The sequence below is a fragment of the Quercus lobata genome, chromosome 1, assembly GCF_001633185.2.
Source record: "Quercus lobata isolate SW786 chromosome 1, ValleyOak3.0 Primary Assembly, whole genome shotgun sequence".
NCBI lineage: Eukaryota > Viridiplantae > Streptophyta > Magnoliopsida > Fagales > Fagaceae > Quercus > Quercus lobata.
In genome coordinates, this window is record NC_044904.1 from 22,800,855 (window position 1) to 22,810,394 (window position 9,540).

The 9,540-nt window shown below is 33.4% G+C and overlaps 1 protein-coding gene across 1 annotated transcript; it reads left to right on the forward strand.

Moving 5' to 3' along the window:
• The first annotated feature begins 442 nt into the window (after positions 1 to 442).
• On the forward strand, positions 443 to 1,317 carry LOC115950995 (fasciclin-like arabinogalactan protein 12). Its single transcript, XM_031068299.1, is given in 2 exon segments — positions 443 to 1,051; positions 1,054 to 1,317. Coding segments are annotated over 2 exon segments (873 nt in total).
• Positions 1,318 to 9,540: the final 8,223 nt, after the last annotated feature.

A 9,540-nucleotide genomic window follows, 5' to 3' on the forward strand; every position in this document is an offset into this window, starting at 1 on the left:
TAAATAAGCCTCAGCATCTAATTGCTAAGTCTCTTTTCTCACATCACATCAACCCTAATTTTGTTTAGTCTGTGAAAGCTAAGCAATCAAATGATTCATATACATCTTTTTCTGCCTGTACACCCAATCAATTGAGATCTCCTCTCTCTTTCCTGCCTTCCCAAGCGAACTATAGTTGCTAAAGCAACAAAATATCTCTTTCTATCCATTAATCCCTCCACCTTTCTAAGACAGATCAGCTGCAAACAACTAAAGTTTTGTAACTGGAAGTGTACCGTTTCACCTAATTGCACTGTCTCTAGCCACAATAAAAGCCCTCTCTTCCCTCCAACACGTATCAAACATAAAAAACAGACTCCTGCTAGTGCAAGTGTAAGCAAAACATCCCAAACTCCCAAGCAAAACACAGTACTAGCCTCCACGCAATAAAATAACTTCAAAGATGACAAAACAATGGGCTCTTTTCTCGCTCTCAATTTTACTTGTATTTCTCTTACATTGCAACACAACTTTAGGCCAGCCCGCTGCAGCTCCAGCCCAGCCAGCAAATGCACCAGTCCAGCTAGCCCCTCCGCCAGTAGTTCAGCTTGCCAAGGCCCCAGCCCCAGTCCAATCTGCCAAGGTCCCACCAACACAAAAAGGTGTCCCTGATGTCACCAAAATCCTTGGAAAGGCCGGTGGGTTCTCAGTCTTTATCCGCCTCTTAAAGAGTACCGGAGTTTCTGACCAATTATACGGCCAGCTCAACAATTCAAATAATGGGTTTACCATCTTTGCTCCTACTGATGCTGCATTTTCGAGCCTCAAAGCAGGCACTATAAACTCTTTGTCCGACCTACAAAAGACCCAACTTGTACAATTTCACATATTAAACACAGTCGTTACTCTGTCAAATTTCCAAACTCTGAGCAATCCAGTGCCCACAGAGGCTGGAGATACCAGTGCCGGTGAGTTCCCACTAACCGTGATCACTGCTGGCAACCAAGTGAACATCTCTACTGGTCTTGTTAATACCACGTTGGGTGGAACTGTGTATTCAGATAACTAGCTTGATATATATATCAAGTGGAGAAAGTGCTTCTTCCTCCTGACATTTTTAATCCTAAGCCTAAGCATAAGGCACTAGCCTCGGCACCAACATTGTCAACGCCTAAGACTAAGGACAATGGTGATGAGGATTCTCAGTCTGTTCCTACCGAAGTGGATGAGTCTAGTGCAGTAAGTCTCGGCGGGCTTGGAATATTGGTGTCCATTGAAGTTATTTTGGTCGCATTCATTCTCACGAAGGGACTTCATGGTGTATATGTACCTGCTTAATATTCTTAGGTGTCTTCCAATTTTCTAGTGCCGCGTGATTTTGCTGAGTTTGAATGAACGGTCGAAATCGATTCTGAGTGCTTTGAAATAATTTTCATCTTTTCCTTTGCAATATGTATTAATGCTAATCTCTGATGAGAACTTATCTTCTTTTTAATTTTTAAAAATATTTGTTATTTTTCATTTTCAAGTTCCAATTTCTATGTACTCGAGAGTCTTTTTTTTTATTTTTTTTATTAATGATTTTCCAGACTTGTTCCTTTGAGCTCCAAATGTATTTCATGTTTGAAAATATTATCAGTCGTCTTTTAGAAAATATTATCTAGAAAATTGACTCCTCCTTCAAAACATTTTTTCTTGAAAAACTATCACCAAATGGTACCAATCTATGGGTAGAACTCATGACTAAAAACCAACTTACACAAAAGGGTGCTCAAGAGCTTATATACACGTTTAAATTTACACTTAAACTATGTGAGACATTAGAATCATAATAACATAACACAAGTAGTCTATTTTAGTGCTTAATCCAACTTTTTGAAGAGAGGAAATTCCAAACTTGATTTCATAACTTTGGGTTGCTTTAGAGACTAGAGCTAGGTCCAAGAAAGCTTTCAAGAACTCTTTCCTATTCTTGAAGATTTTCTATCACTTCTCTCTATTTTATTTCTCTCTTAATAGTTCTCATTTTCTAAGGATTCCCTATTGATGTCTTTAATAAGGATATAGGGGGCTATTTATAGTGAAAACTAAAATTGCTTGAAAAAGGTCGGCATTGAAACTACGACTGCTTTAATTTTTCATTACGTTTCTCTTCCTTAACAAGTGAAGAGAAGATATCCACTAGTTGCGAATCTTAAGGTGTAGATTTATCCATTGATAATCGATGCCCCAAAATCCAAGAGACTTTTTTTTTTTTTAATGAAAAAAATGGGTGAGCAGGGGCGATCATTGTGGCGGACTCCCATGAGCGTGATCATTGGGACACTCACCTGCTAGGAAATGTTGGATTGAATCATAACTATTACTATCCAGGGTAACAATAGATCTCACCCTAGTCCCACGAGAAGTGTAGTACCCTTGGACTAGTTGCAAGAGGAAGTTCCCACGTTGCACATACTCAAAGAGACTTAAAATGAAGTTACCACATAAATTAATTTTTTTAGAAAGGAGAAAACTAAGAAAATCTCTAAAAATTACATTTTTAGAGATGAATAATGAAGATTACATACATCATTTGGTAAAAAATATGTACATGACTCTAGTCCTAGATACAATCTAAAATAGAGAGAAATTACATTTTATTTATTTATTTCCTAGTTACATTTTGAAACATCAAGAAAAAAGTGCATAAAAAAATTAACCTACATTCCAAAGATTAAGTTTGGGAGTTATATAACTAGGTGAGAAGGTATTTGACACCCATAAAACCCAATGTACGTGATAAAAATATTATAATAGAAAATTTATAGAAAATCCATCACTGTGTACTAATGTATTCAAGAATAATAACTAATAAGTCAATCACATTAATTAGTCATTAGAGCACTAGCATCAAGTGTGCCAAATGCCAAATATTTGGTATTTGACACATTAAAAAACATCTCACATGAGATATTCTAAATGCCAAAATATTTGACATGGATGAACAGTGCAATCTCAAATTTGGAAGCACACTGTAAACAAATTGTAAAATTTTTATTAGTTTTTATTCACTGGTGGGCCCTCTTTCTTTTTTTATCATTTTTTCTTTCTTCCCTCTTTCTTTCTCATGCTCCACCCATTTCTCTGCTCTGCTTTCTTTACAGTTTGGGTTGATTTGATTTTGGTGGGTTGTGGTTTGACTTTGGTGGTTGTGGTTGAGGTGGTTGGTTTTGGCCCGTGGTGGTTGATTGATTTTGTCTGGTGGTTGTGGTAGTGGAGGGTTCTGATCTGATGGGGTGAGTTGTGAGTGATTGGTGTGGGTGATAGGTACCATAGGGGTTTTGTTTGTTTGTTTTTTTAATAAATTGTAGTAGGTCTTTTTTTTAAAAAAAAAAAAAAAAATTGTTATTTTAATGTATTGTATATATTATTTTAATGTATTAAATGAAAAAATAGAATATGTGATGTATGGTGTATTGTAAAATGATATGTTAAAATAATAATTTAGGTTTTTTGATATGTTAAAATCGCATACTTTTGTAACAACTGATGCAGATGCTCTTAAGGACTCATTAAATCATGATAATGACAATAAAATAAAAACATTGAATTTATTGTAAGATGCATGAATATAATTAACAGGGATGGACTAGGTGGGGGCCCAAGCCCCTTGGCCCAATTATTATTATTATTATTTTACATATGCTTTTTTTTTTCTTGGTAGTTAGCCCCTTCTTATAAACTTTAGGTCTCCCTCCTCTCCAATCAGCCTAGCAAACCTAGCACAACTGGCAACTATCCAACCCAAAAACTTAACAAAAACAATAAAAGCATTTATAATGGTGATTGCATTTTAGAAAAAAAGAAAAACTATTTGACTACCAAAGAACCAAAAAACCATATGTTATTGGGAAAGCTAAAGTTAAATTTTTTGCAATTACACTAAATTGGTATAAATATCAGTTGACTATTACAAGTTGTTAAAAATAAAATAAAATATTTTGTTAAGATTATTTCTCTTCCTTTAATTAAAAAGTAGCTTTTTGAGGTGCTAAAATCTAAATTTTTTAGCAGCACTATTGTAAATGCTCTAACTAAATAATAATAATAATAATAAATAGCTAACCTAGTATTATTTTATTTTATTTTTATTTTTTGCAAATGATTGCATCATAATGTATTAAGAAACAATAATTTTGTGTATTTATAATTTGTTAATACTATATGAATGCCTATTTGGATTTTTTTTTTTTTTTCCTTTTTGTTGCTTATACTCCAGCCCCCTCTAACTTAAAATCATGGGTCCGTCCTTGATAATTAAAATGTATGAATATTGGATGAACATGTTAAGATGTGAAGATATAAACCCTAGATGCAATTCTTACATGACATATGAGAATATTTTACACGATTTGCTTAAAATCAAATTAGGCATCAAACTGGAGCTTTAAGATCTAAATCCAAATTTTTTTTTTTATAATATCAAAGTGAACTATTGTCATTCCTACGTAGAGAAAACACAGACATCTATCCTAGATGACATGTGAATGTTGTGTAACAAAGAAAACATATGTTAAAATCGTGACAAAAATGAATAGATCTTTTGTTCTATCGATTTAATCTAAGCAAGGCATGATGCATGAGCATAGGAGTTATGATTATAGAATTACAACTAACGGTAAAAACAAATCTAAGATGATAAACTCCATAATCTAGACTAACACTTGGAAACTAATCTAACCTAACACACGTTTTTGAAAATTTTTTAATTATAAAATCAGGATAAAACCTAACTAAACATGCTCTAAAAATAAAATCAGCTGCGAAGGAATCGAAGATACCTGCATGCACTTTCTAGTTATCGATCAGTTCTTGGGCCCGGAGTGGATTGTTGATCTTTCTTGCCACTACAATCGTCTTTGATCTTAGATTGTTCAGATTTCCACCGACTATATAGCTTCTCTGTAAGATAAATGCTTGTTGATAAATCTTTGATTCGTTGATGATGATTGATTGATGCAATAGTGTAGAATACTATTTGGATTTGTGTTTGTGAATAAAACAAAGGAGGCTAAAGCGATTTGTGTGCTGTGAAAAGTGTGTGTACGATGAAAAATATGCAAATTAAATATTCATGGCTATATATGATGGGTAAAAAACCTAGGCTCTAGAGGTTCACTAAACTACTATAGGCAAAAAATTCTTGACCATTTTTAGTTGGGATACTTATCCTATTTATAGAGAGAGATATTTTCCTAATTTTTTAAGGCTCAGAGGCCATGCAATTGGTGGTTTTATATCCTATCAATCTCTCACGAAATTAGAAGAAAAAAAAAAAAAAAAACAGATGAGCTTATTAAATCAATTGAAGTCATGCAATTGTTAAATTACTGATTGTCCCAAAAGTTTAATGTATTGAGATATGATAAATTTAATTATTTAATCACACACTTTTAACACTCTCCCTCACATGTGGGTTGAAACTATCTTTTAATAAGTGAGGCCCAACATATGGGACTTTAAATGGGAGGTAGAGTGAAGGAGACAATAGTTGAACTCAAAATCTCATACTCTGATACTATGTTAAATTACCGATTATTCCAAATATTAACATTTAACCACATACTTCTAACAGCAATTGGATCCACCCATTGGCTGGACAACAATATTTTAGTTGAGTTATGGGCAATTAGAGTTGAACTTCAATTTGCTAAATCAATTAGATCAACACATCTAATAGTGGAACTTTATGCTAACCTGATTTTGAATTTTCTATAAACTATATCACTACACATGATTTTTATGCTAGAATTGATAGAGATTGCATATCCCTCATGAGCTCAATTCCCATCTAGAACTAATCCATTCCTAGCATGAAGGAAAATTAAACAGCTCACCGCTTTGCAAATCTTGGATGGATGAATGACTTGCCTTTTGTTATTCATAGCATACCTCAGTAGCAACTTAAGCCGTTAATAAATTTTAATATGTCAAACTTGGTTTCAATTCGTTTTATAAAAATATGTAATAACTCTTCTATTTATGCCTTTATTTTATCGTCATGTTACCCAAAAAATTGTTTTTGATATTGGTTGGGCACCAATGTTTTAACTGAGTCAGGGACATGCAGTTAAAGATGAACTTCAATTTGCTAAATCAATTGGATCCACTCATCTAATAGTCGAACTTGATGCTAAATTATTGATTTTACATTTTCTAATAAATAATATAACTGGTAATTACCAATTCTCCATAAAAGTTAAGCTATTAGAAAAGAAAAATGTAATCATTTAACTACATAGTCTAATACTCTCCCTCATGCATATATAGGCTCAAAATCTATTTTAATAGGTGAGGTCCTACCTGTAAAATTTTAAATGGGAGGTAAAGTGGAGGAAACAATAATTAAACTCAATATTTCCTACTCTAACCATGTTAAATTACCAATTTTCTCAAAAGGTTAAATTTTTGGAATAATCGATAATTTAACGATCACATACTATGCACATCATTTTTATGTTGAAATTGAAAGAGATTGCATATCCCTCTTGAGCTTGATTCCCATCTTGATCTAGCTTATTCCTACCATGATAGAAATCAAGCAACTGACTGCTTAGCAAGTTTGGATGGATGGATGACTTCCCATTATTATTCATAGCATACCGCAGTTATATGTTAATTAACTACTAAGCCTTTGTTAAATTTTGATTTGTTGGCTTTCAATTTTTTTTTTTTTTGATTTATTGAACTTAGATGCGACTCTTTTTATAATTATATGTAATAACTCTTCTATTTTTTATTTATTTTATCGTCTTGTTACCCCCCCAAAAAAAAAAAAAAAAAAAATTCTATTACACAAAACTCTAAATATCTTAGAAGGTTGCTTTTCCAAACCCTTAAAAAATACATTTAAATACTGGTAATTTTCATAGTTTCATTAATACTTAACTTCATGCTAATGAGACATGTGAGCCAAAAAGCCAGCTTCATTAACAGTCATGTAAGCATGTCTGTTTTAAACACAAAATTATAGATAAAAATAGATTCACACTTTTATCCCTAAAATTTTGAAACCTCTGCCCCATATATGCTCTTTTTTCCATCCCTCCATTCATAAGTTTATAGGCACCAAGCTTTTTACCAAAAGTTTTACGCATGATCTTTTTTTTATTATGTTTTTTAATTTACCATTTTTTGGTGTTGTAATTACGTGGGTCCAAGTGGGCTGAGTGAGTAAGAGAGTCTAAAAAAATTTTGGTGCTTGTAGCAGAGTTATTTACCCACCCGCACGTGTAATTTTTTTAAGGTACTTTCGGAGTATGGAGAATGATGCTTACTCCTCTTATATTTACGGTAGAATTTACTCATTAAATTCATAGTAAGGTTTACCATGAATGTGAGAAAGTGGAGCACAATTTTTTCATACTCCAGGAATACTTAAGAATTTTCCCATTCTCACTATTCATTGTTTCCTCTCTCTCTCTCTCTCTCTCTCTCTCTCTCTCTCTCTCTCTCTCTCCTTTGTTCAAGTGCGAGTGAGTGGTCAGGAATGAAGACATGACTTCAATTGAGGGGACCAAAATTCTGAGGAGTAAATTTGTCATTTGATGTGTTAAAAGTTAAAACATCAAATAAAAGTGTTGAGCTAATAATACTGATATAACAGATACTTTCTACTTAATTTGAGAGAGAGAGAGAGAGAGAGAGAGAGAGAGGAGGTTCTACCTAGTTGATGCAATGTTAGACTGTCACTGAAAGGGAGTAAGTTCTTTTGCAAGAAGAAATGAACTGAAAACAAAAGCTTAACCTAAGCGAACTTCAATGCATAGATGCAAACAAGCATTTTTTACTAAAAACTCATAAAGCATATTTCCTCCTCTGGGAGAGTAGAGTAGAACACTCATAATAGTATCTTATAGGTTACTTCTCCAATCCCTTTAAAAAATATATATTCAAAAATTTGGTATTTTACATGGTTTCATTAAGACTAATTCCATGAATTTAGAGAGGCAAATATAGGAAAGATCCTCCCTCTTTTTCACTCTTCTTTATTGAGATGAGCTTAAATCTTCCTAGATAAAGAAATATATACCGTTACCTGCTCTACTTCAACCTAAAATTAGTTGAAAGGCCTAAAACTTTCCTTAAACATTAATCAACATCTGTTTATAATATATGGTATATATATATATATATATATATTTTTTTTTGGGGTATTATAGTAAAAGAAGTTAACTCCAGCTTTTGTGCTTAAAGGTCTGAGCTACTTCTTTTGCCAAATCTTGGACTTCTTGACGGATTAGAGTTGGAGCAACCTTGAAGTAGAGAGTGTGGAACATGTTCTTTTGAGTTCAGAGAACTTCCATTATAACTTCTGCATTCTTGTTGTTGGATGTCGTGGTTTACATAATTTTAGCTAATCTATAATTAAGAATGTGTTTGGATCACTTATTTGCTGAAAACTGAAAACTTATTATTGAAAAAACTGTAGCAAAATAATTTTGAAAGGTGTGAATAGTATTGTGAGACCCAAATTTACCTAGAAATATGTGTTTTGCTGAGTTTGGTGGTACATGAATAGTACCCATGAGACCCACAAAAAAAACTCTGAACGCGCGAATTGGGCAAAACGCCCAATCCAAACGCATGCTAAAGCTCAAATCCTCCATTTCCCAACTATTGAATTATTTTTATAAAATAAGTAATCTAAGATGAGATTTATTATAGGCTTCATTATCATTTCAAATAAATTGAAATCATTATGAATGATAATATCAAATCTAGTATCACCAACTACGTTTCTTGTAGTTGTAGATTAAAAATTTAGACTTTCCAATAATATCCAACAAGTTTAATCAACTTCGATAATCTATATTGTAAAGTTGTAATTTACAACCACGTTTTATGTTAGCTTTATTCCATAACCAAAATTATTGTAATTGCTTTAATTTTGTTCCTTATATTTTGTGAGATTTTATTGTATTGGGTTTTGTATTAAGTTGGTGAATAATTGAGCATGAAATGAAGAATCAGTGCAGCTTCACGATTGGCTTGGGAGTAGCTTGCGAAAAGGGCACGTGAGAAGCACATGTTGGAAGCTGAAGAGTTATGCCAACTTGGAGGATTTCACAAGTGTCTCGCAGATAAAGTGTCTCGTAGATAAAGCCTTCTCATGAGATACCCGCGAAACTCTTTGCTTTCTTATCCTTTACTCATACTATATATACCCTTATTACCCACGAAAGTATAGAGGCCATTCAGAGAGAAAAACTCTAAAGAAGTTTTTACAACACAACATGATCATCTTTTAGAGAGATAGCTACTCATCCTTAGCGAGAAATCAATGTAGTCTCTTCTCCTTTCCTCTCCCATTGTTATACCTTGAGAGGAGATTTGTATCCAAACACAACCCACGCCTAGTCAGAGTGCAGAGAGTGTTTTGGAACTTGGGAAGTTTTTGGGATTTGCCAAAAGAAGTCGGAGAGGCTTGGCGGATGCAATCGGGCGTATTGCAGGATTCAGAAAGTTAGAGAAGACATGACTTCGAGAAGTCCGTTGGTAGCAGGACCTTGGAGGGCT